Source organism: Pan troglodytes, chromosome 12 (assembly GCF_028858775.2).
Source record: "Pan troglodytes isolate AG18354 chromosome 12, NHGRI_mPanTro3-v2.0_pri, whole genome shotgun sequence".
NCBI lineage: Eukaryota > Metazoa > Chordata > Mammalia > Primates > Hominidae > Pan > Pan troglodytes.
In genome coordinates, this window is record NC_072410.2 from 91582187 (window position 1) to 91609995 (window position 27809).

At 50.0% G+C, this 27809-nt stretch overlaps 1 protein-coding gene across 1 annotated transcript in view; it reads right to left on the reverse strand.

The window, feature by feature from the left end:
* Positions 1-25658, reverse strand: part of EHD3 (EH domain containing 3) — a 34557-nt gene extending 8899 nt beyond the window's left edge. Inside the window, exons 1-3 of the mRNA XM_515386.7 lie at positions 24742-25658; positions 15186-15362; positions 10020-10117 (exon numbers count right to left, since the gene is read on the reverse strand). Of these exons, the coding sequence (XP_515386.2) occupies positions 10020-10117; positions 15186-15362; positions 24742-24968 (502 nt within the window). The 5' untranslated portion in view covers positions 24969-25658. The remainder of the gene's footprint in view (positions 1-10019; positions 10118-15185; positions 15363-24741) is intronic.
* Positions 25659-27809: the final 2151 nt, after the last annotated feature.

The following is a 27809-nucleotide window of genomic DNA, read 5'->3' on the forward strand; positions in this document are numbered from 1 at the left end:
AGTTGTTCTGCTCAATCCCAAGTAGCTGTGGATCCAGTAGGAGCTGAAGTAGGAGGGTGGACCAACAGTCTATACATTCACTGACACCCAGAGCCCCAGTAGGTCTTACCTCTGTGTCTCAGGCTCCTCTTACATAAAATAGGAAGACAAGAGATAAGGAAGTGGGGCTCAGAGAAGTCAAGTGATTTGTCGAAGGGCACACAGCTCATGAGCAGCAGCAGTCACATGAAGATGGAGGTGTTAGGCTTTCCCATTCTGAGTCTGAGCAGGGTTCTCAGCCTCTCCTCCTGCCACTCCCCCGTGGCATACCTCTGGCACCAAGGTAGGAGCCCTTTCTTGGGTACTAAAGTGACCAACCATCCTGGCTCCCCATAGCACAAGGGTTCCAAGGTGACACACACTGGGGACCCAAAGCTCATTGCCACCATCGAATGGGAAACCAAATCATTAGGAAAAAGCCTGCCCTGCCTCACAGAGGGAGGCTAGAGACCAGGCAAGATCATCAGGCAACTGCCTTGTGAGTGAGTCAGACTTAAGAAGCTCTGACTGTCTTTAACAGGGGTCCTGACTTAGCCTCCATCAGAATCCCCCACAGGGCTTCTTAAAACCCAGATGGTTGGACTCTATCCCCAAAGTTTCTGATTCAGTAGGTCTGGCGCAGAGCATTTCTAACAAGCTCCCAGAAGATTCTGATGCTGTTGGTCCAAGGGCCACACTTTGAATACCACTGGCCCATAAAAATAACAATAGCATTCAAAAGGTGTTCGGCACTGACCTAAGTACTTTATAATCATTCATTCCTTTAATCCTCACGATGACTCTGTGTAGGGTCATTAGACACTAATATCAGCCCCACTTCTCTGAGGAGTAACCAGAGATACAAACAGATAAAGGAACTTGTCTAAGGTCACCCAGCTGGTAAGCAATGGGCTGGGACTCAAGTCCAGGAAGGTAGCCCTGGAGTCAGTGCTATGAACCACTGCACTGAGTTGGCTTTCACTTTCAAAGGCTGTCATTTCAGACTAAGTAGCAGGCATCGATGGGGTGGGGGATGAGGATGAATGGAGCCAACGGAGCTAGGTTTAAAAAGCCTTTCCCCCACCCTGTGGCATCTAGTGAACACCCAGTGGGGTACATATTTAGGACGTGTGGAGGCACTGCCACAGGGGGTAGGGTGATGGGATCAGCACGGTCGGGAAAACTTGCTGCCGTAAAGCTTCCTGGAGGACCCCTGTAATGTTTCTCTGGTGGCTGTAAGAGAATTCTAACAAACAAAGGAAGGTCAAATCCTCCTTTGGTTACCCAGATGCCAGTACTACTCCATTTTCAGCTCCTCTGTCTTTGGTAAATGAAGTGCTTCCAAGCATTCCCATTCCCATGTGATTTTCTCCAAGATCTGTCAGCTGCTCAATTAATATACAGCTCAACTAACACATGAGTCTTCTCCCCCTGCTCCTGTGGCGTAGCCCTATGAGGCTACGAGGAGCTTAGCCATCAATGGTCCAACCTCCTGATTTACAGATAGGGAAACTGAGGCTCAGGAAGGGGCAGAGCTGGCCCAGTATCTCCAGGTACCATCCTGAGGATAGTTCCTGATGGGTGCGTCATCAAGGGCCTGGTGTGAACTAGATTTTGCCTTCTCTTTTGAACACAGGTGTCCTGTCTCGGCTCAGAGACAAGGCCCAGGAAAGTGCTTCAGAGGCTGCTCTGCCCAGTGGGCAGGGGCATCATCAACCCTCCCTCGGAGATGTTCACGCAAACTCTATGAGTTAAGTGACTCAGCCAATACCACCCATGAGACACGACCCCTAGCCTCCAACTCGAAGTTCAGTGCTTGCTGCAGACGGTAAGATGTTCATGTGATTATCTCATTTCACCCTCACGACACGCTCTGAGGCAGGCAGCGCGAGGAGTATCTTTCTCACTTCCAGGGGAGGAAACTGAGGTTCAGAGAGGAGAGAGTCAAACAGTTGGCAAGTCCTGAGGCCAGATGACCCAGCTGTCAGCCATCCAGCCATTCTGCACCTGGCCGCTCCCCGCCTCCCTCCCTCCCTGGCACGCAGGCACAGCCAGCTCCTCACTGGAGCCCGGGAAGCCTAAGCATTCCCACTTCAGGTGAAGCCTGCAGCCCGCACTACTCCCCTCCTTCCTACATCCCTCTGCCCCTCCTTCCCTCCCCAGGGATGGCTCCAGCCTATTTTTATCTTCCCTTCAGCACAGCGCATGGCAAGGCTGCTGTCACCTCCCAAAGGCAGTCCCTCAGACCTGTGGGTAGGGAGGGGCCAGAGGGCTAAGAAAATCCCCAACCCCCACCTCTGCAAACAGCTCACAGCAGGAGGGCAGTAGGGCCCCTCCACAACTCCCTGCCAGGCCTCTGGCCTTCTGCTGCTCCTTATTCCCCAATCTGGATTTTAGCTGTGCCAGTGCAGGCCACAGGAGGGGCTGCTGGGAGGACCAAGACTGAGCTGCAGCTCCCTCTCACCTGTCCAGCAAATCTCAGCCCCAATATATTGGCTCAATGGCTCAGAACAGGCTAAGGCAGCCAGGGCAGCCAGTGTTGAATCCTATGCTGACAAGGTAATGGAGGTTTATAGAGGGTGAGAGAAAGGCCCAAGGCCATGCAATGCTGGGTGTCAGAGCCAAGACCTGAACTCCAAACTCAACTCTTGCACTGTAGCCACGCCTCCACCAGGCTGGGGAAAGCAAAGACACCAGAGAAGCTGCAGAGAAGGGAAGAGGCTCTGTCCCTGCAACTTGCTGCAATCCCTGATGACACCAGCGATGTAAGAGAAGGCTGTGTCTGCAAAGGCTGAGGGGCAGCAATATGTCCATGCTGCCAGAACAGGATAGACCCCTGCCTATCCCTGTCCCTGCCCTCAGTGGTCTTGTAGCATCATGCACGCTCCTGTTCTGCTCTTCAGCTCACTGAAATCATCCTCGGTGCACTGGGAGCTGGACAGGGCAGGGGCAGCACCTCACCCTTCTGGGCTTCCCCTGCACCCAGCACGGTGTGTGGCACACAGCAGGTGCACTATCAGTATTTGCTGAACGGAACTGAAACGTGGAAAACGTGGAAACCTGTTCCACGTTTGGCATCTGGGAGACAGTAAATGAGTAATCTCTGGGCCTCAGTTTTATGGTTGAGGAATCAGTGACTCAGTCGTAGGGTTATTGTGAGGATCTAAACAAATCAGAGGATGCAGGTGAAACTGCTGAGCTGTGACCTTGGCTGTTCTCATTGCCCTGCTGTTTTTTGTAAAGCACTCCTTTTAAGCCCTAGTTTCTATGAGATGGGATGTGCTCTGTAGGAGTCACCGGAGGAGCACTGGCCTGGGTGAGTCCACCTCTCGTTTCTGCTTAGCCACTAACTTACTGTGTGTCCTTGGGCAAGAATCTCTCCTCTCTAGTCCTCTGTCTCTTTGCCTGTCAAATCAGGGGATTGAGCTGGACAACCTCCGAGCTTCCTTTCTCGGTTCACAATTCTCTGCATCTGAGACCAGAGGTGTGAGGGTGGGGAGTACAATAGGATGGATGGAGATTAGCTACAAGGGACCCTTTGCAGGCACAGCAAGAGAGAGAGGCTGCAGGCTGCTGTCTTACAGGCCTCGGGGATGCCTGTGTGAAGTCTGCCTCTGCCTGAGGACAGGCCAAGGGCTTCTGGGAACTCTTTCTGTGATTTTATAAGCAGAGGCCTCCTATTTGCTCTGGCAAGCTGCTATCCAATTACAGACTCAGTAATGCCAGAAGCTTCCAGCCAGGTGTGGCTGTGAAGACCATGACCATTAAGCAATGACTCCATGGATTGCTCTGAAGCTCGACCTCCCTGCTCCTGGCTAACCCCGAGCCTGTGTCATCTGTAGGGTGGATATTTAGTTGTTCACTTGGCCTGGACTTAGGTGCAGATCTAGGAATGGCGGTATCTCAAAGGTATGGACTGGACCCAGTAAGAAAAAGGGTATGGTATAGGATTAGCTTTCTCATTTATTTGGCAAATCTGAACCTCAATTTTCTCAGCTGCAAAATAGGGATAACAAATGACTGAATGAGGGGTCTGTGGTAGAGCTGAATGAGGGCTCTGTGGTAGAGCTGTGGCAACAAGATCTGACAGCACAGACTGCCTCAGCAGCTGCGGTGAGTGCTATGGCCAGTGACAGGCCCCCTTCCCCTCTCTGGTCCCAGCGATGGCTCTGAGACCCACAACGGTAGCTCTTGGGCACCTGCGGCAGCCCAAGTGTTCATGAAATATGGACTAGTGAGTTGGGGGAGATTCAAGCCCCAAGAGACAGAGCAGAGAAGCTGCCCTTCCTGGACTTCATAGCACAAGTCTGCTGGCTCTAAGAGGTCTAGTCAGCCAGCTCCGGGCCTGGAGACTGGGCAGCCTGCAGGGATCTGTGGTCCCCTCCAACCGGAGGCTCCAGATGACTGGAAAGAGAGCACTTTGAAGTAATGCCAGGCAGGAGGAAATCAATCAGACAAACACAGTAAGGAAAGCCACCCCTTCCTCACCCGCCGGCTTCCATCATGGTCTGGCAGGCAGTGCCTGGGCCCTCACAGGGCAGCATACTTCTTCGGGTTTCCAGCCACGTGACCTCATTCGCTCTTCATAATTCTCTGTATCCCAGGAGGTAAGTAGGGCATACACATCTTACAGGACAGGGAATCTGGACACAAAGAGATTAAGGGGCTTGCCCAAGCTCACACAGCCAGGTGGTGGCAAACTCAGGCCTGGAACCCAGCTCCTTGACTTGCAGCCCACGTTCTCTTTCTATAACAGCTCACAGCCATGTGAGCCTGAAGCTCAGAGGCTGAGCCCTCAAACCAGGCACTTACTTGCGGTGGGTACATACAAAACCCCATCCCTCCCCAAAAAAATTTCCGTCAAGATTTAAAGACATTTGAGCAAAAGAGGAATAACAAGGCATCAATTTCCAAAATGTGGGAAGAGTTTGGCTGACAATGGGGAAGAAATGCCACATTAGATGCTTCCCAGAAGTAACGGCAAAGAGCGGCCCGAGCAGATGGTTGGCAAGGCCTTTTGAAGGGCGTCAGGACTCGGCTGCTCTGCCCAGGCACAAGAGCGCCCACACAGGCGTGCCTGTACCGGCACATAGTCTAGGAAGACCCAGAGGCCTTTAAGTGCAGGCTCTGCTCCAATGAGGGTGCCCTGGATGGGCTAGGAATGTGAGGCTGCAAGGATCAGCCCAGACCTGCCAAGGTCTGAGCCCTAAAGACCCCTAGAGGAAACCTGGAGATGCGAGGTTTGCCCTCATTCCTACCCCCTGTGCTCTTCCTGGGCAGGTGATGATAATGTGCTGAGAAGCCGTGGACCAGGAATAGGAAGACCAGAGTTCCCTAGATGTGTGATCCGGGCAAATTTTCAACCTGCTCTGGCCTTACTGAGCTCACCTGTGCAGAAAGGGGCCTGTGGGGAGGAGCTTCAAGCTGTGCAGTCTGTGATGTGAGCACAAAGCCCCGCCCTGCTTTCCTAAGGTGGCGCCTATGGGGATTTCTAGCTGGGAAGCAGCCAGGAAATGTGGTTCCTAAGCTCAGGACACTCAGCCTTCTGGAGCCCTCCCACTCCTGCTGCATCCTCACTTCTTCCCAGTAATGAGCCAGGCTGGGGCACATCCTGCCACTTCCAGGAACCACTTCCCTGTCTTCCTCCCCTGCCCACCCCAATGCATCTGCATCCAGAGACAAGTGCTGGCCCAGGACCTCCCAGAATCAGCTTCCCGGGCACCCCAGCCTTCTTCCCACAAGACACACCCCGCCCCAGGCCCAGTAGAGGGTCCACACCCTGAGCAAGGACGACCCTTTGCCGCCCTAGTCCAGCCTGGGGCCCGAGTGCTCCTTCCTGTGAAGCCTGAGGTCTTGGAGCCCTGGGAAGCAGCTCACTTTGCAGAACAGGCAGTCTAATATGGCCAGTAGGGGCCTCTGTGCCGACTTGATAACCATGCCCCTTTTTATCTGGTGAGACACAGCCCTGCACCAGGTATGAGGCTCAGTGAGCAGAAGGTGGGCTGAGTTTCAGGTTCTAGATGCCCTCGTGTAGGACATAGTTGGCAGGACTATCCCAGGGAGCAAGGGTGTCCGGTCCTTGCCTGGGCTGGCTGGAGTAAGGCGAGAAGCACCCAGTCTGCTCTGTGGCCAAACCCAGAGCTCTTGGAGCCCTAGGCAAGAAGCCATGAGAAAGCAAGTTTGGTTCTATGCACACATTTGTGTGTGTGTGTGTGTGTGTGTGGGAGGGGGTTGCTGTGGGGAAGAGGGGAGTTGTGTATATGTGTGGGATATGTGTGAGGAGTGTGTATGCATGTGTGGGTGTGGGAGTGGGTGTGTGCGTAAAAGGAGGTATGGGTGGGGGAGGGTGGGGGAGGTGTGCGTCAGTTTAAACTGGAACTATGTGTTCTAAGGCCAATTGTGAGAAAGAAAGGGGTGGGGCTCTGCACCCTGGAAACTTTACTCGTTTGGGGTACCACAGATAACTGAGGGTGTCTGACGCCCTTCCCCCAACTGTCCTGGTCTCCTCAGGGTGCTGAGGTCAGCACCGCCCCAGGCGCCAGCAGCCCAGTTCTAGCTCTTGTTTTTAACGCAGGCTGCTTTTGCCAGCAGCTCCATTTACAGTCTGGACTCAGGAAAGCAGAAAACAAACTGGCCTGCAAAGCCACTCCTGGGGCCATCATTTCTCCCAGAGGTAGGGGGACCTGGTGCTTAGTCAATGTGGGGTGGGAGGCATTAGGAAGTGCAGGCAAGAACACCAAGGGCCTAATTTGCTTAAGGCAGTCACTGGGGTCCAAAGACTAAGGCAGGAGAGAGGTAGTGAAACCCCGTCTCTACTAAAAATACAAAAATTAGCTGGGTGTGGTGGCGCATGCCTGTAGTCCCAGCTACTCAGGAGGCTGAGGCAGGAGAATCGCTTGAACTCAGGAGGCAGAGGTTGCAGTGAGCCGAGATTACGCCATTGCAGTCCAGCTTGGTGACAGAGCGAGACTCCGTCTCAAAACAACAACAACAGCAACAACAACAACAACAACAACAAAAACAGAAATAGGAAAAGAATAGAATAGGATAGGAACTGAGGAAGGCAGGAGTCCCTGGGAACCAGCCTGCCACATACAGGTGCACAGGCTGTGCACTGCACAACTACAAGGGAAACTATTCACACAGATTACTCTGGGATTGTATGATAGGTGGTGCCAACTGACAGGGAGGGAGGGAGGAAGGTAGCTCATGGTGATCCAGACCCAGGGCTATGGCCCGTGTTTTCATATGGTCTATAGACCTCACAAGATGGCTGTGTGGTACATATCATTACCCCTTGTTACACATGGGGACACTGAAAATGTGACCTGTTGAGACACACACAGGTTCTAAAGCCCAGAACTCTGAATTCCTAGTACAGTGTCCTTGGAAACCGCAGAGGTTGGAGTCCTCTCTGGACCCGCTGGTCAGGCTACACTGGCCTTGCAGGTGCACATGTGACGTCCCCCAGGGAGTTCACACTGGGAAGGGGTGGCTTTCCCCAGCCTTCCTGGAGGAGTCCTGAGCTGCCTGAGTGAAACAGCAAATCCCCTTCAGGCTTAAACGCAGGGTAAACCCCAGATGAACCACTTGGGGTTGGGAATAGGTGGGTTAGGAGAAAGGGGGTGCTCCAGCAAACAAACCAAAGCAAGACAGAAAAACTACCCGTGCTGTCCCTCCACAGGGCCCTTAACAGGGAGCCAGGTGCTTACAGCGTGTGTGCTGGCTGGAAGGAGGGAGGCTCAGACATCCCTATTTTCCCAGGCCAGGGGTTCCAGCTCCCTATCACCTCCACCATACAGCCCAGAGACAGGGAGCCAGGAGATCAAGTCTTCCAAGACCCCCTTCCCAGGGGACACTGTGATGTCCCAGAATTCACAGGCCACCAATTACAGGAACTGCTAACACAGTTTCCCAAGTCCCTCCTGACTCAGCTGCTTCATTTCCCCTCTTCTTCCCAGGTCTCACCTCCTAAGCAAAGCAAGAGGTGGTAAGGAGGGAGGGCAGGGCTTTCCTCTCAGGATGTTCAGCCTCCCCATTCCCTCCCACCTGCTACAGGAAGAGGACTCCAGGCTGTGTCTTCCCTGGAGGGCTGACTGGGGTTAACCTGGCCCTTGAGCAGGCTGCTGACCTGGAGGGCCTCTCTCACTGTCTTCCCTTTCCACTCCCAGCCATGGCAGCTCACACACAGCCATAGTGTAGCCTCAAAGAGCCGAGCCTGGCCCTGCACCATAAACCTGCCCTCATCAGAAGAGAGCTGCTTTCTGCAGAGAGGACACCAAGGCAGCTCACAGGAGCACTGGACAGAAGCCCAGGTCTGGCACTGGTGGCCTGCACCTGGGCCAAGGGCCTGCACCACTTGGGCCTCGTCAATACACAACTGCAGGAGCACTGGCCTGTCACACCATGAGGCTGTGACCTCTCCTCTGAGGGGTCTGGGGTGAGCAGTGCTGGCCTGGGCAGGCCATGCTCTTGCAGAAAGAGCAAAGGTTTCTGGGTCCCACTATTGTGGCACAGACATGGGCAGGGCAGATCTGTGTCCCAGCCAGAGCCACAGAGCACAGAGGGTGAAGGCACATGCAGACAGTCACCTACCTAGGTCCATTCAGGCAAGAGTTCTAGCTGCTTCCCAGAGAACCCCAGCAGTTCAAAGCCCTTCCTTACCGATAGGCTGACTTCTGAGTGCTGACGTGGCTCCAGCCCTGGCAACTAGCTCCAATATTGGGGTGGGCATGGCGTCATCTGATTTTCTTGCCAGGGATACAACACATGGCACAGAGAGGGTAGGGGGCTATACAGGACGCTCAGCAAACTGTGCCAGGACAGGCTGGGGGTGGGGGCCCAGAGCAGTTGTTTTTAGCTTTTGATAGCATCTGCCTAGCATTTTAGAGTTAGAAAAAACAAAACAGGCCGGGTGCGGTGGTTCCTGCCTGTAATCCCAACACTTTGGGAGGCCAAGGTAGGTGGATTACGAGGTCAGGAGATCGAGACCATTCTGGCCAACATGGTAAAACCCCGTCTCTACTAAAAATACAAAAAATTAGCTGGGTGTGGTGGTGCACGCCTGTAATCCCAGCTACTTGGGAGGCTGAGGCAGGAGAATCACTTGAACCCGGGAGGCAGAGGTTGCGGTGAGCTGAGATGGTGCCACTGCACTCCAGCCTGGCAACAGACTGAGACTCTGTCTCAAAAAAAAAAAAAAAGAAAACAACGATGATGATGATGATCATCTATAATCCCTCATGGTTACTAGGTACTTGCTATGTGCCAACCAGAAAAGGCTTTTTATCTTAAGCATTTCTTTTCATCTTCAAACAACTCTGTAAGATGGATAATACTATTCCCACCCCACCCGCCCCCACCGCCCCACACCATTTTTCAGACAAAGTAACTGAAATAAAGAAACCTGCTGAGGGTCACTGTGCTAGGAAGTGGCAGAGGCAGGCTTAGAACCCTGCCAGCCTGACTCCAGAGTTCTGTCTTCTAACCACCATACCAGGCAACCTCCTTTAATGAGCAATGATCCTGTATTTATCTGGAGTGAACAGTTTTTGAAGTGCTTTCACCACCTGGTTCCCTCCTCTTATGACCCAGAGCACTGATACCATTGAGCTGAATTTCTCTGTATGCATTTGGCTGCCCTGCAGAGCTGCAAGCTCCCCAGGAACTTAAGAAGCAAGCCAGGATCAGGGCCATGGAAGGTGCCCCTTGTAGCATGAATAAACCCAACGAGGTAAGACTGATATTGATGTCTTCATTTTACAGATGAGAAGACTGAGGCCAGCTATCTCCTGAGCTACGGTGGACCTGAATTCCTCTCCCGACCCCTGCCAACCCCGGCCTAGGACTGCCCCAGGTAAAATGATCCCACACAGCACAGGAGAAGTGCCGGCTCACCAAGGGACAGCATGGCCCTGGGTGCTTCTCTTCTGGTATGTAAGAGACTGAACATGCCAGAACCATGGAGCCCACAGCCAACACCCCTCAGGCAGGTTGCTTACCCCGGCTGATCCTCTGTTTCTCCCCAGAGAGGATCCCTGGTGTGTCGATGACACTGATGCTCTCCAGCACAGGGTTAGGTAGCTGGGCACACACGAACCTGCATGGGCAGAGGTAACCTGGGTGAGTACTCGCCCACCTTTCATGACCCAGCCGCATGACTCCAACCACCTGTCTTGTCTCTCTCAGGTGAGCTGCAGGTGCATCCTGAAGGGTTTAGTTCACCATGGACTTGCCCAGTTCAGGGTGTGGCTGACAGCTGACCCGGGGCTGAACCCCAGTCCTCTTGCCTCTCCCCACATCCAGTGTTAAGAGCGCCCTGCACCCGGGTGTGTTTGGTAAAATGCTGTGTGACCAGCAAGCAGGGCTACTCCATAGCGACATCGGGTCTTCATGTGTGATCAAAGCCTGGGTTTAATTCTTACGGCCCCAAGTCCTTAGTTTGTCATTGGTCAGCTACCTCCTTGCCTTGAGTTACTCCACTTAGCTTGGCCCTCTCTAGGAACCTTAGCTTCTTTAGATAGCCAATGAGAAGACCCCCTGGCCCCTCTTCATATGAGCCCCTAGGGACTAGCGGGGCAGGAGGGACTTCAAGGGTCTGTCCCAAACCATCACTGCAGAGTCAGGGTCTGGGGAGCCTCCTTCTGATTTGATCCTCGTGGGCAAAGTGGCTGTGCTTCTCTGTTTATGTCCTCATTTGTAAATGGGATATCATTCAACAGTAACTGAAGCCCTACTCTGTGCAAGATAACAGGCTGGGTGCTATGGCCAGAGGATCACAAGCCTGGCTGGCTTAAAATGGAGACTCCCAGGAGCCAGGCCAGAATCCCAGCCCCAGCCCCAGAAGTGGGTCTCACTCAGGATCTATGACTTGAGGAAGCTCCCTGGATGATTGTGAGGCAGCCATGGTTCATGCTTGCCAACTCCTGCTTTTGGGGACACTAAGATGTCCAAACCTCGATCCCTGTCTCCAAGGAGCACAGCCTGGTGCAAGACAGGAGGCCAGGAGGCCTGTACATGGACAAGCAGAATACACAGTGCAATGGGACCAGCACCCTGAGAGAAGTCAGATGTAGTGTTTGGAAGATTCAAGGCAGAGAGATGGCTTCCTGGAGGCAGAGGGAGGGCTTCCTGGAGGAGGAGGCACTGGAGCTGGCCTCGAAGACTGGGAACCACCCAGGAACATTTATTTGGGCATTTAAAGGCCAAATATCTCTATTAGGAAAGCAGTCAAGTGTTATTTAAGAGAAGCGAGGGAAGGGGAGCAGACAAGGGATGTGAAATAGGACCACTCAGCAGCATAGAGACAGGAACCTGGAAATCTAAGGTGCAGCACCTTGTATGGACTGCAGTGAAGCTGGTGGCACATGCAAGAGGGATGCAACATCATTCCCTGTTGTCGTTTCAATGGACATGCCTGGCAGACTCCCAGCCAACCTAAACATCCACTACTTCAGCGGCTGCGTGCTCCTGGAGAAAATCTCAGAACCTCACGATTTCATAGGTGCCTGCAGTAAGCCACATTCTTTCATCATTCTTCTCTGGTGATGCATATTTTCTCCTCTTTCTCTCTTCAGTATTTTCTGCTGGGAATGTCCTCTTTTTTTTACACTGTTGGTGCCACTTCACTCATCATTTAATGTCAGGGTCAAATGCCAACTTTCCCACAAAGGCCTCGTCAGGCCTGCTCTTCCTCTTGCCTGGGTTATCACTGGCTCTTTCCAAGCCTGTGTCCACTGGACTGGATCAGCCTTATATTCCCCCACAGAATAGAGCCCAAGGCCGCTAGGGGCCTGGTGTCTGTTGAAATAAAACATGAATTCTATCCCTTAGTAAGATACCTGGGAAGGAGGCAGGAGACACAGCCCCTCCTGTGGCCACATTTCTTTCCTTGTCAATGTCTGCTCTCCAGGCCAGACACCAAGTCACTCTGGAAATGCAGGATCTTGCCTCAGTCACCTTCATTTTATTCATTGAAATCACAGATTTAGAGAGAGATTCCTGATCCCTTAATAGTATCACCTTTTATGTGCATGTTATTTGTTTCACAACACCTTCCTATATATTTTCTTTATAAATTTTTTTTGTAAAATATATGCACATGGTAAAAAACAAACAAACAAAAACCAAAACAAAACAAAAAACCAAAACATGGTCCAGCAAGGCATAAAATGAAATAGGAAGGTGTTCCTCTTCTCTATCCTTCTGCCCTGCTCAATTCCACTTCCTAAATGGAACCACTGTAGGCCGGTTACAGGCTCACACCTGTAAACCCAGCACTTTGGGAGGCCAAGGTGGGCGGATCACTTGAGGCCAGGAGTTTGTGACCAGCCTGGCCAACATGGTGAAACCCTGTCTCTACTAAAAATACAAAAATTAGCCAGGCGTGGTGGCGCATGCCTGTAACCCCAGCTATTCAGGAGGCTGAGGCGGGAAAATTGCCTGAACCCAAGAGATGGAGGCTAAAGTGAGCTGAGATCATGCCACTGCACTTCAGACTGGGCAATAGAGCAAGACCTCATCTCAAAAAAAAAAAAAAAGGTAACCACTGTAAAGATTTATATATTTTTTCCTTTCTCTCTCAGATCTTCTTTACACAACACACAACATTTGCAGGAATGGATTATTTACATTTTATCACTTTCTAGATGAAGATAATAATATTCAAAGAGGTGTCTTTACTCAAAGTAAACCACCCCCACCCAACCTCACCCACACCACCTGGTTTCAATAAATTTAACAATGGAGTTAATGAGACTTGCTGGGTTTGATTAATGACATAAAGGCGCTCAGCTCTCAGGAATGCACCCAGCATATGATGGCAATCACTTAAATTCTGTTATCATAATAGGCTATATGCTATTACATATAATACAATACACTATATCATTATAAGCACAATTATCCCAAAATGGCATTAACCACTAAACCTGTACTCCTCTCTTGTGGTGAGTCCAGTTTCCTCTTGTCTCCCCCTGACTTTTCCCTCCTTTCCCCTGGGGTCCAGCTCCTCCTCTCTGCCTTCAGATAGGACAGTGCTCCTCAGCTGACTCACTAACACTGCAAACTCAATGTGTCCAAAATCAAATTCATTGCCTACCCCCTCGCTCAGATATCCCTGCTTCTCTTCAGCTCCAGCGACTCATTCTCCTGAATCATGCTCATCCCACACCCTCCTTTTATGCATTTCAGCATTTTGGGCATCCAGGACCTCCTTACTCAGTTCCAGGTATAAGAGACCCCCCTGGACTCCAGGACACCTGCCCCACTGCACCTTACCACCACAACCTCCTCATTCTTCCTAAACGGACCTCAGCTTCATTCCCAACATAAACCAAGCCCCATGCCTGGGCCTCTCTCTCTGCCAGGCCAAGTTCCCAAGATTTCTCAGCGTGACCCTTCCTCTGCTCCCTACTCTGGGCGCACACCTTGGCCACTCACAGTTCCACATTTCATTCATGTGGTGGTCTCCCCGTCCCTGTCTTAGACTGTTATTGACTCCATGCCACTATAAGAAAGGTCAGAGACAAGTTCATAGGTTTATAAAAAATATTATTTGGGGCCAGGCACGGTGGCTTACGCCTGTAATCCCAGCACTTTGGGAGGCTGAGGCAGGTCAATCACCTGAGGTTGGGAGTTCGAGACCAGCCTGACGAACATGGAGAAACCCTGTCTCTACTAAAAAAAAAAAAAAAAAAACCACACAAAATTAGTCAGGCGTGGTGGCACATGCCTGTAATCCCAGCTACTCAGGAGGCTGAGGCAGGAGAATTGCTTGAACCTGGGAGGCAGAGGTTGCGATGAGCCGAGATCGCGCCATTGCACTCCAGCTTGGGCAACAAGAGTGAAACTCCATCTCACCAAAAAAAAAAAAAAAAAATACATATATATATATTTATATATATATATATTTATATATATATATTTATATATATATTTATATATATATATTTATATATATATATTTATATATATATATATTTATATATTTATATATATATTTATATATATATTTATATATATATATTTATATATATATATTTATATAAATATATATATTTATATATATATATTTATATAAATATATATATATTTGGGATAAGAGACATCGAGAATCCTTTGGGCAATGAGCCTCAACTTCTACAATGAAAAATGGCCACAGCAGATGCCTATTCCATTCACTAAACAATTAAGTAATCAAATGAAACAAGACATGGTAACACTATCACTAACTAACCTGTTGGTTACTATGTTCCAGGCACGAAGTGTTTTCTGTTCACTATCCCACTTATTTCTCCTTTAACTCCTATTATCCTATTTACAGATGGGAAAAATTAGAAACAAGTAAGTTTTGTAACTTGTTCAAGAGCCACAGTATTAGGCAGGATTTGAACCCAGGTCTATCTGAAGGCAAAGCCCGTATTCATTACCTCTACTCTAAAAACCTCCAATTAGAAAAAGTAGTTTTAAAATTATTTTCAAAGTATTTACCATGCACATGTGAAACTGGATTTATCAGTGTAATAAGTGTGAGCAGGGGATCAGCCTGCATTCTGGTTAAACAGAATAATTAATGTGAAGGCCCAGATTAGTGTGCCAAGCATTCCTAGAGCTTTCTCCATTCACATCATCATGATGATCTTGGTATCTGCAAGGCTGAACTTGTCCCAGGGAAAGAGAGGTGACCTGTGCAAGGTCATTCAATTTAGTAGAAGAGTTAGTGCTCAAACCCAAGGCTTCCCTCTTAATTCCAGGGTTCTTCCCACCAGGTAGAAACAATATCCGTGAATAGAAAAGAACCTTCGTCTGCCTCCTTCCAGTTGGATGCAAATCCCAGCCACTGAATGTTTAGGCAAATGCTGGGAACTATATGGAGCATCCTCCTCCACTTTTACTAGGGGTAGGTGCAGGGTAGGGGAATGTGACCTGAGTCATTGTATGCTTCCCTGCTCCCTGATAAGGAGGAATCAACCCAGCATTTGCAGCTGCTGCATCTCACAACTGACTCAGTTACACTCTCAGCAAGCAAGGGACAATCTAGGTATGGAAAGATTGACAGGAGACTCTAGGCACCAAGCCTCCCAAGACCCTGCCTACTGTTTTTTCACTCCCCATACCCCAAGAAGAAAAGAGAGCACCTGAAAGTGTTGTGTTCCCTCCACACTCACCTGTTCAAGAAGGCGTTGCCAAAGGCGTTGAGTTTCCTGAAGGGTTTCTTGGGATCCACCACCAGGGCATTCCCAGGGATGATCCCCTCCATGTCTCCCTGCATCACTGCAATGAAGGAGTCTGTGGTGGGCTCAGGCCCAATCCTCATGCCTGGGAAGTCCTGTTCCAGCAGGTACCTAGCAGGAAGAAGCACAGTCCTAATGCAGGCGTTCTGCGCAAAGATCAACACGGCATGTCTACTATAAGGCAGACAACATGCGAGTCAGAGGGGAGGGCAGGGCCACCGCAGCAAGATCTCATGGCTGGGAGAAATGCCTGCTGGATAACAAGTCCAAAGAACTTTGTAGAGGAGGTGGAATTTCAGCTGAACTTAAAATATTCTGTTTTTTGGTCCTTTTTCCCTTTCTCAATCGGTTGGGGGCTGGTGGGCAGGGGTAGAAGGAGCAAGGTTTGGGCTCAAAAACAAAGCATGGATTGAAATGATTCTTACACAGAGTATTACAGACTCCATAACTGAAGGTAACCTGCTGAAGTACCCACACAAAGGCATGGTTAGAACTAAACCTTCCATAGACTCTGCTGGGTTTTCATAGGTCTTTATTTAACCGGTTAGTTCTTTAATATAAAAATAGCTCATATATGATACAAAATACAAACAATATAAAAGGTACACTATGAAAAATGAATCTCTGGCCAGGCGCGGTGGCTCACGCCTATAACCCCAGCACTTTGGGAGGCCAAGGTGGGCAGATCACAAGGTCAGGAGTTCAAGACCAGCCTGGCCAACATGGTGAAACCTGTCTCTACTAAAAATACAAAAATTAGCTGGGCGTGGTGGCAAGTGCCTGTAATCCCAGCTACTAGGGAGGCTGAGGCAGGAGAATCATTTGAACCCGGGAGGCAGAGGTCGCAGTGAGCCAAGATCACACCATTGCACTACAGCCTGGGCAACAAGAATGAAACTCTGTCTCAAAAAAAAAAAAAAAAAGAAAGAAAAATGAATCTCCATCCTATCCTACCCTCTAGTATCTGTATTTTGTATCCTGTATTCTTCCAGAAATGTCCCATGCACACAAATACTATGTTATTAAGTGTTCATGCAGATCTACACATTTATGATCTTATTTATTTATCTTGTTGAGATGGAGTGTCATTCTGTCACCCAGGCTGGAGTGTAGTGGCGTGTTCTTAGCTCACCACAACCTCCACCTCCCGGGTTCAAGTGAGTCTCCTGCCTCAGCCTCTGAAGTAGCTAGAATTACAGGTGCCTGCCACCATGCCTGGCTAATTTTTTTGTATTTTTTGTAGAGATGGGGCTTCCCCATATTGGCCAATCTGGTCTTGAGCTGCTGACGTCAGGTGATCCGCCTGCCTTGGCCTCTCAAAGTGCTGGGATTACAGGTGTGAGCCATTGTGCCTGACCTGATTTATTTATTTATTTATTTATTTTTTGAGATGGAGTTTCACTCTTGTTGCTCAGGCTAGAGTGCAATGGCATGATCTCAGCTCACTGCAACCTCCGCCTCCCAGGTTCAAGTGATTCTTCTGCCTCAGCCTCCTGAGTAGCTGGGATTACAGGCAGCCGCCACCACGCCCGGCTAATTTTTTGTATTTTTAGTAGATACGGGGTTTCACCATGTTGGCCAGGCTGGTCTCGAACTCCTGACCTCAGGTGATCCACCTGCCTCGGCCTATCCCAAAGTGCTGGGATTACAGGCATGAGCCACCACATCCAGCCACCTGATCTCATTTTTTAGCATAGAAGCAACCTGCACACCTTTCATTCTATCTTTCTTGTCATTATCCATTTAATTCCAACTTTCAAAGAAGAGACTACATTCAAAATGCCTTGTATAGTACCTGGCAAAATAGGTATGTTCAACAAATGAGTCCTCCCTTGTGCCCTTGGGTATTAGGCAATTTCATTACGAATGTAATAGTATATGGAGGGATTCCCAGATAGAGATTATAATTGTGCTATGTTTTTAAATGTGTTTGGCTTTTTACCTGCACTACCTAAACAGGTGTCAAAAAGTTACCTTCTATCTGTCAATGCCTTCCTTCTGTACCCAACACCCACACACACACCCCTCCCCACAACGTGTGCATGCTTTGTAACCATGAAGGATGTTGTAATGTGCACAGGTGGACTGCAGCAGCAGGCCTGGTCTGCAGAGGGGTGGTGGCCAGGGAGGCTTGCCAGGGCTTCCTCCCACTCATCAACATCCCATTTGTGCCTTTGAGCAGCGTTCTGAGCTGTGAATTTACTCTGCAGTTCCATGGTAGTTAAAGTCAGGTTGCTATGGGCTCCGTCCCCAAGGAGGAGCCTCGGCAGCCAGCCCTGGAGGAAGCTGCTGATCTGCTGAGAGTTGGAGCCCTCCTGTCCAAAGGCCACCCGCCACACAGGGCACAGATGGGTTTCAGGTTGTCTTGGGAAGCCCCTCATCCCTCCAGATCCCAGTTCAATAATCAGAGTGTGAGGGCAGGATTTCCCCTGGTCAGAGGATCACTTTGAAAGCTGGCACCGAGGTTGTGATGAGAGTGAATCCTAACAGCTGCACCCTTGGCTAGCACTTCCTGCCTTCTCAGAATACCTTCTCCTTCGGGGCCTCCTGGGAGAAGCTGTGAATCTCAGTGGCCTGGGGCCAGCCAACCTGCTTTCTCTAACCTTGAGGGCTATGCTCTTCAGGGGGTACTTAACTCAGGGAACCTCAGTACCTCACTCCATAACGTGGCGGGTAATCGTTCAGACTGACTGAGTACCTGCGATGTGCCGGACGTTGTTCTAAACTTTCCATGGATTATCTCATTTCACCTTCCCACATACTATGATATCAGCACTATGCTCTTCCTCATCAAATGGACCTAATAAGAAAACCTATCTCACAGGGTGTTCTGGGGATTAAATTCATTGCAGAAGTTAAGCATTTAACCAGTACCTTAAATTACCTAGATTATCATTCCATTTGAAGGAGGAGGAGATAAAGGTTCCCCAGGTGATGCACTCAGTAAACAGTAACAGGGTTAGGATTTGAACCTGGCCCTTGGATTTGAGTTCATGCTCCTAACCACTACACTCACTCTCCTTTCCTGCCTTGACCAGGAAATGCAGCCATCTTTAGGGACAGGCCAAAAGGGTTGAGCTCCCTTTTAGAACAATGAATGGGACAAGAAGGCCACAAAGAAATATGGTTTGGCAGGAGGCAGGCAGGGCCAGGCCTTGGAGGAGAGGTGAGGCTTTGAGGCCCACAAACGCAGGAGTGTACTCATCTCTGTAAATATCAGCTGTGGGGTTCCCTGCTTGGCCTCAGTGACTGGGGTGTGGCATCCCAAAGCTGCTGCTATCATATGATCAGAGCAGGTCCCTGGCTCCATGGGCTCTAAAAGGACACTTTTGGATTTACAAACAGTTGGGCAAGATTACCCTTCATGAGAAAGATTCCACCCTGATTGGGAAACCCCATCTATCTTTGCCTGCCCAGGCAGCTGACCTAGTGAGTGTGTGGATGAGAAGCCCTAAGCAGGGCTCTGCAAGGGAGCAGCAACAGTGGATTGCGGGAAGTAGGGATCATCAAAGGCTCCAGGGACAGCTGAAATAGAGAGAGCTGAAAAGAACCATTCTGAGGCAGCCTCAAAAATGCCCAGAATGAACAGGGCCAAACAGCAGCGATGAAGAATCCTTCTCACACAGGCGTCTCAAATTCTACCCCTGAGAGGGACGTGGTGTTCTCAGCAGATGAGTGAAGGCTTCCCAGCCTAGCAGGGTGGCTTCTGGGGAAGTTACAGGGCTGCAGCCCGAGGTGGTCAGGCAAGGGCCTAGAGTTTGTCCTGCTAAACCCACATGACCCAAAACTTGCTGACCACACATGGGTCTGGGGAAACACTGAGTCTAATGAGGCCACCAGCAAGTCCAGGTAGCACAGTCGGGTGGGGTAAATTCTCAGGGACATTTGGGTATGGCTTACAGCAGCGGGTGCCCCTGTAACAAAGCCACCACTGTGTCCAGAAAGGAAAAATCTATTGAGGAATCTCATGCACTGATTCTTTATGGGAAGCGATACAGATTGCCTCTGTTGCCAGGAGAAAACATTCCCACAGCAGTGTGAAAAAAGAAAAGTTAATTCAGGCCAGGGTGGGAACAGCGGAGATGGGGATGCACGAGAATGAGGGGAGACAGGACAGACTGAGTCCAGGATGATAATACTCGCCCTGTCGGCCTCATGGGGTTTGAGGGAGACTGTAACGCATCCCACAGACACAAGCGAGAAAGTGGATGGGAGACTCTCCACGGCCAAGTTGAGGCATGAGTCAGCTCCGTGTTCCCTGGAGCAGCTATAATTGGCCCTGTCGAAAGCACCCTCAGCCATGTGATGAAGGGATTCCAGCACGAAGGAGAATCTGGTGGCCAGACAGTCCAGCCTCCTTGCGACAGGCCAGCCCGCCCAGGGCACTACCCGGCACTGTCCCCAGAGCTCAGCGACGTGCCCCTTCTCCAGCCCTCCCCTTTGTGCTGGAGAAGGGCCTTCCCGCACCTTCCTGAGAGCCTGCCTCTAAATCTCATGTTAGAGAGTCAGCTCGAGAGAGGAGAGGAAATGATAAAGCCCCATGCGCGGTGCCTGGAGCACAGCTGGTGCTAAACTGGTTCTGCCTCCCCCTCCCCACCCCGAATCCGGTCAGTAATGCTGTGAGGCGGTTATTACTATTCGCATCTTATGGATAAGGAAACTGCGGGTCAGAAAGGGGAGGTGGTCTGACCTCTGTCAGACCTTCCTAACCAGGTCCCTGGGCAGGAAGTGGTGGAGCTGGATTCTGCTGACTTGGACTGTTTTCCATGGCCTTCGTCCCACTGTCAATGGGAATGGGAGGGAGACCTTTCCCCAAAGGTCTTTCTCCTCCCAGTAAATGTTTTTCCTGATGACTGCCAGGCACCTGACTTTCAAGGCAGCCCCTAAGCTGGACCGAGGCATGCAGACACAGTTCCTCTGGCCTAAGGCCTTCTGCTTCCTTGTGTAACACTTAGGCCTTGTAAGAAGCAGGTGGATTTTCACCCAGGCCCCTTTAGAGACCCAGCAGATCAGAACCCTGACAGACAAAGGACATCCCCTGGCCTTGGTGGGTGGACAGGGCTGAAGGTGGTGCAGGGGCTGTGCCTGCCAGGATGGACTTTGCAGTGAGTGGGTCTACTGGGGTGGTGGCCCTCTCACTCTATCCCTTTGGCTTTCTGGAGAACCATCTTTCCCGGCGCAGTGGCACTGTAATGCCTGGGGTGGGGATGTCAGGTTGGTGATGAGAGCTGGTGCAGCCACAGCAAATGCCAAGGCACCTTTGGGGTGGGAGGTTGCAGTCTCCTGAAGTGGGAGAAGCTGAAAGGGTCAGCTCAGTAGCCCTCACGATGGACTCCCATCCCAGCAGCCCTACCAAGTGCTCATGCCTCAAGAGTCCAAGTCACACGATAGAAGGTCCGTGCAACCCTCCAGACCAGCCCAGCCTCCCTAAGGAGCCTGGGGCAGCTTAGCTCTGCAGCCCCAGGCCCCACAGCCAATCCACTAGAGCCTCTCTCTCAGCTCTGCCAAGGTCCAGGGAGGCCTCCCTCATGGCCCATGGAAGCACTCAGGCCTTCCTCAGCCCCTGGAGCAGCCAGCTACTCACCTCCACTACCTGCAGAATAAGGGGCCCCAGAAGTAGGCAGCGAGAAGGAGTGACCAGGGGCCAGATGGTCCAAGGAAGGAGGGATTCAAGGCTGCATGCCGGGCAGAGAAATAGCAAAGGGAGAAGAATAGCAGAGGCAGGAGGAAAGGCTGCCAGGGCCAGAGGGACACAGAGCTACTGTACTCCAAAGAGGCAGCCTGTGTTGGAGAGGGCAGCCGCCAAGCCAATTTACTGTTTATTTTATTACTCTGTGTTGCCGGGCCTTAGGCCAGGGAAGTTATTTCAGGCAGAGATCACAACACATTAATTAGTTATTAAAAGAATGTCCTTTTCTGTGTGTTCTTCCTCAGACAAGAAATAGATGCCGTGGCAAGCACATATTACTGAAAGTGGATGGACCCTCAGGGGCAAAACGCCAAGAACTGGGGGAATAAAGAGGCAAATCTTTGTTTCTGAGGAAAAGGCCCCTCACAGGTTCAGGCCTGGCATGGAGACAAGAATCAAGGCAAGAAGCAGGGATGGGAGAAGGGAGAGGAGGAGGCCTTCTGAGACCTAGGCATGGATGCACTTATCCACCCCAGAGCAGCCTTACTCGCATTGGGGAGGGGATGCAGTGTCAACTCACACTCTCGGAAAACAACTGCAAAATATGACTCTTAGTACAAAAATTTTAAAGTTAAAAAATATTTTAAACAAAACTCTGCCCAACCTTTGGCCTAGCAATTCCACTTCTGGGAATCTCAAAAAACAAAAACAAAAACCACACACACAATATAGGAAAAAATATTATACACAGAGATATTCAGAATTATTCTACAATAACAAAAAATTAGAAATAGCCTAAAACATCCAAGAGAAGTAGATTAAGTAAGTGAAGAATCGTATATACACACAATGAAATAGTATGCAGCTGTTAAAAACAATGCTATTCATTAGTTGAATGAATAATTGTATGTACAAATAGTGAAATAGTATGCAGTTGTTAAAAATAATGCTGACAAATAACGCTTGTAACATAGGAAATGTTCATGCTATAAGTAAGAAAAACTGGCCAGACGCAGTGGCTCACGTCTGTAATCCCCAGCACTTTGGGAGGCTGAGGTGGGTGGATCCCCTGAGGTCAGGAGTTCAAGACCAGTCTGCCTAACATGGCGAAACCCCATCTCTACTTAAAATACAAAAATTAGCCAGGCGTGTTGGCGGGTGCCTGTAACCCCAGCTACTTGGGAGGCTGAGGCAGGAGAATTGCTTGAACACAGGAGGCGGAGGTTGCAGTGAGCCGAGATTGTGCCATTGTACTCCAGCCTGGATGACACAGTGAGACTCCATCTCAAAAACAAAAACAAAAATAAACAAGCCAGCATACAAAATTATATGTACAGCATGATCTCAACTGTGCTATAAAATAGCTACAAATACTGGAAATATATCTATATATAAATTATATGCTTTATATATAAATATATTTTATATGTAAATTAAAATAGCTTCTCCTAAGTCATGGGATTATGGGTGACTTTTTTTCTTCTTTAAATTTATTCTTTTCTATATTTTCCAATTAAAAACAACTGTTTACTGGATTTTATGAGAAAGAAGAAAAATACATGATTTGGTTCTGGAGGGTTCCCTGTGGTATGACCCCTCCTACAGCGCTGGCTGACACTCCCTCAAGGGGAGACAGCTTTTGAGGCATGAGCTAAATTCAGTTGCTGACATGAGTGGGGAGAGGGAACTACTGCACACGGAGGATAAGAAAGAAGAGGGATCTGCCTCTCCTGGTCTTACTGTCTCCCTCAGATAAGGAATCATCTGTGGCAATTTGACTCTGCCACTTTCTTAGACCCAGTTAACAGCCAGCGATGACTCAGGCAAAGCCGGGAGAGTGTCTCAGACAAAAGGCGCTCAAACCTGTCTGCTGCTTGGGGATCCTCACCTCTCCCCATCTTCCCTCCCATTCTGCAAAATGTCCGCTGGGAACCTCCTATAGCCGAGACCCCGGGCGAGGCCCCAGAGATGCTAAGGCATGGATGTTGTCTTGTCAATGATTGTACACCAGGAAGGAGAAGCTACAGATAATGTATGAAAGGTTATAAATACCATATGTGTAGAGAGCCAGGGAAGGCTGAGAGGGCAAGGGCCATCTGCAAATGGCCTGAACTTCCCTTGAGGCATGAATGGGCCAAGTGGAGGCCAGGGCTCACAAAGGAAACTCTGCAGGCAACCCAGGCAGCTCTGAAGTGCCTTTGGCTGCAATGGGTGCTTAATAAAACAAGGAGCATGGCTTAGATCAGGGGTTCCCACCCTAAAGTCCAAAGAAGGCCCTTGGACCCCCAACATTATATGCAAATTTGGGATGTATGTACATTTTTCTAAAGATAGAAAGTTAAGAAGCAATGGATTAGTTTAATCTCTAAGGCTTCTTGCAGTTCTATCAATATAAAACATACAAGAGCCAACAGGCCCATCACCTCCCAAACTCCTTCAGAAATCACTTGGCCTCTCAAAGCTGCTGAGCCCTAGGCTGTGCACTCCACAAGGACAAACTCTATGTGGTGTTGTGTTTAGACATGACCTATTAGCATGGTGCTACTTCCAGAAGGCTGGCGTTACAAGGTGGATGTTAGAGAAAATTAGTACCTAGAAAATTAGTAACTAGACTGTTAACTTTTCTGCACTCCTCACCAAACAAAGCACAGCATTTCACATGCTGTGGATGCTCAAACAGCCAAGGAATAGGAATAAGGGTACCCCTGCTTTCCAAACCCTCTGCAGGAGATGAGCACACTTGACTTTGGGGGGCCACCAAACTCCATTCTCAAGCTGTGGGAGCCTGAGTCTTAAGACAGAGGGCCACAACATTCTCAACAATTTGGAATGGCTATAAAAGGGGCCAAGAAAATGGCTGGCCTTGAAGTTGGGAAGATTGAGGACTGGAGTGAAGCCTGTTCTCTAAAGATAAGAAGGGCCTCTGGTGGACTTCTCTGAATGCAGGGTGAACAAATTGACTTCTTGAGCCTCCCTCCAGCCCAAGGATTCTGTAATTGAAGGGAATGGATGACTCATTCTCAGAGTTACAGGCGTTTAGCCAAGCATCTCCTCACATGCATCTAGGACTTAACATCCCAGGTCTGCTGCCCACTCTTTAGATGGCTCTGCACAATTCATTTAACTTCTCTGCGCCTCAGTTATCTCACCTGCAAACTCAGCAACTGGATGAGACAATGCCAATATCCCTTCCATCTCTAAGAGTCTTTAACATTATTATTGAGCCATTAAGATCAAATAAGAGAAAGGGAAAAAAAAAAGCATTCTGCTTCTGGACTCAGCTTCTGTTGAGTCTCCAAGATATATACACAGGAGCTCTGCTTTAGAGAAGGAAATGATAAAAGGAGGACAAGTAGCATCCCCAGGCCACCTCCGTTCCCAGGCCTGCACCCATCAGAACTCAGCTGCAACTGTGAGGCCCCCATGTGAGTGCCAAGCCCCTTGAAAAACAAGGGAAGAGGTTTTGCCCGTGAATGATGTGTTGCTAAAAAGTGAAGACGTAAGACATCCCCACCAACATAAGGCGCTCCAGAGACCAGGAGCTCTTTCATTGTGCCTCCTGGGCCTCGGTTTCACCATCCATAAGATGGGGAGACTGGGAATGGCTTTACACTTGAATACTTCAGGTTGACCACCACAGCCAAGGGCCAAGTAGAGTGGACAGGTATTGGGTAGGATGGGAAGGGGGACCAGCAAAAATTGTGGGGTAAGATTTTGACGCCTGCACAAACACAGATCTCTTCAGAGCCCTCAACTGAAGGCTTCCCATTGGTCCCCTGTCTGGGATGGAGCACCAGGAGTGACCGGAGGGACTAGGCGCTGGGCTCCGGGGTGGGCTGCCAGGACCCTGGGCCGGCTCACCTGATGAAGGTGGTCTTCCCAGTGGAGTACTGGCCCACCAGCAGAACCATGGGCTTGTTGTCGAAGTCGGCATCCTCCAGGGCGGGCGAGTGGAACTCGTGGAAGCGGTAATGCTCTTCCAAGGGCAGCAGCTTGCTCTTGTAGAGTTTCTTGAGCCCCTCACTCACCGTCTGGAAAACCTCGGGGTCCTTCCTTCGGCGGTCGTCCGTACCCAGCCAGCTGAACATCGCGGCCGCCGCTCGCCCCCGGCACGCAGCCCCAGGGGAAGACTCCTCCTCAGGGGAAGATGTCCCGTAGGACCGGTCCGCCGGGCTCCGAGCCGCGCCGCCGCCTCACCCAAGCGCGGGGCTCAGCCGCACCATGGCCCGGGCACGCGGCTAGGAGGGCCGGGAGCGCACTCTCCCTGCTCCTGGGACCAAGCCCAGCCGCTGCTGCATCCAGCAGCCCAGGCCGGAGGGAGGATAAATAATCTGGGCTTGAGGAGGAGGGGTGAAATCTTGGCAATTAAAGTTGAACCTGCAAGGAAACTGCCAGATGCCGGGGTCCCAAGCCGGGGTCCCCGATCGGCCCCCAGCCCTCGCCTGCTCTGCCCTGCGTGCAGCAAGGGATGCTTCGGCTCCGCTCCTGCCGGACCGAGGCGGCTCAGGGGAGACGGCGACGCTGCCCAGCCCGCGGACAGCTCCACATCCGCAGCAGCATCCTGCAGCCCCAGGCGCTGGTTTTAAATGCCAGCTGGGCAGGAAGCCGGCGCGCAGAGGAAGTCCCCTAGTACTGGCAAGGCAGGGCCGGCCCCACGGTTGCGGCGACGGGAAGCCGTGCAGGGCGCCGCCATGTTTGTGGGCAGGCGCTCAGCTCTAGACCTGCGGCCGCGCGGGGAGAGGGATGCTGATCCAGTCCAGTGGGAGAGTGCCGGTGTCTCAGTCTCAGCCTCTGGGGCTTCGATTTGGGAACAGCGCCCTCTCAGGGACGGCTGCGAGGACAGAGTTGACCTATTCATCACACTCCCTGCTTTGAATCGCCTCTCCTTCAGTTGCTGAGGTCAATTCCCTAGGAAAACAGGTACTCTAGTATTGGGGGATTTTTTTTTTTTTTTTTGGCATAGAAAGAGGATCCACTATCAGGTTACACAAAATAACCAAAACTGTCACTACCCAAACTTTTAGCTAGGCTTAGGGTGAAGTCAAAATCATTCCCATTTACTTATTCATTCATTCCAGCAAAACAAAACAAGCCAACAAGCAAAATCCCTGCAAGTATTGGGCATTTATTATGGGGCAGTTACAATTTTGGTGACTGTGGATACAGAGATGAGTGCTGAACAGACTCTCCCTTCCAGGAACTCCAGTGAAGGCAGGCTTTAAAGAGGAGGCATGAGCAGAGGGTCATGGGAATACAGGGAGGAGTCACTCCTTTTGTGTGGCTAATTTGAGGAAGGCTTCATGGAAAGCATGACTGTAAGCTGGATCCTAAATGATGAATTGACATCCATTATTCTAGGAGCGTAAGGAGTATTTGCAAAGGCTTGAGGAACTTGGTGTGTCCAAGGCAGAGTAAACAGTTTGGCATAGCTGGAGTGTAGGGTTTAGGAAGGTGAAAGAGAGTGAGGGAGGCCAAGCATGAAAGGCTTTGCCAGAGATGGGGAACCAATAGCAATGCTATTACTAATCATTGTTACATTAACAAAATGCTCAGCATGTGCAGGGGCCTGGGCTAAGTTCTCAGTGAACATTGCTTTATTTAACCTTCATGGCAGATCATATTATCTCCAGCATCATACTAAGGAGAGTGAGTGGGAACACTGTCCAGGTGTAGGCAAAAGCAGTGCATCGTGTGTAGAGAATTTAAACCCAATAATAAACTTGCTGAAAGTTGATGTGCTTTGTATTGGCACCATTCTAAACAGTGTAGTGATAAAACACTCCTCCCTGCCCAGGCTAATGACTCCCACTACCCTCCCTTCCACAGATGAAGAAGGAGTAGGCTATGGACCAGGCAGGAACTGGAATGCCAAGAGCAGTGTTGGAGGGGCAAAAGAGGTTGGGGGTTGATATGGTTTTGCTTTGTGTCCCCGCATAAATCTCATCTCTAATTGTAATCCCCATAATCCCCACGCGTTTAGGGAGAGAGCTGGTGGGAGGAGATTGGATCATAGGGACAGTTTCCTTCATGCTGTTCTCATGATAGTGAGTGAGTTCTCGTGAGAGCTGATGGTTTTATAAGGGGCTCTTCCCACTTGGTTCCTCATACTTCTCTCTCCTGCCACCTTATGAAGGACGTGTTTGCTTCCCCTTATGCCATGACTGTAAGTTTCCTGAGGCCTCTCTAGCCATGCAGAACTGCGAGTTAATTAAACCTTTTTCCTTTATAAATTACCCAGTCTTAGGTATTTCTTCACAGCAGTGTGAAAACAGACTAATACAGAGGCCAAGAGACCATTTAGGAAACTATTCCAAAACTTAGGAGACAGCTGCAATGGGATTGGAGAAGAGGTCAGACTCAAAAGATTTTTTTCATGGAATAGAATTGTCAGATCTTGGTATGTGATAAAAAAAAAAGAGGACATAAGGGTGAGGCACAGTCTAGGATGATTTTGAATTTTCTGCCATAGGGGATAAGATCATTGGAGAAGCTCTTCCACTAATTAGGGGAGGCAGAGAGAGAGCTGATTTAGCAGACAGAGATAATGTGTTCGATCTAAAACGTGTGGCGTTTGAAGTGCCTGCAGGAGCTTCAAGAGGAGTGTGGTGAAGCTGCAGGGATTTCAGGGGAGGGGGGATTATCAGAGGCCAGTGCTGAATAGAATCTCCTTAGTTACATCTCAGATCTCCCGACTCCCTCCTTGAACCCCAAAACTGATCATCTCTTGTTGAGAATTCACTCAGATTAATATTTCACCCTTGGTGTTTAGCTACTACCAACATACGAACCTAAGGAGTAATATTAAAGATATTTAACAACTCACAAGGCATGAGAATCAAACACCCGGAACAGACACTGGCCTTCCTAGTGGAGCAAGGCTTGCGGCCCTGTGCCACGCCTGGTGTTAATACAGTGGTGTCTGGACCTTG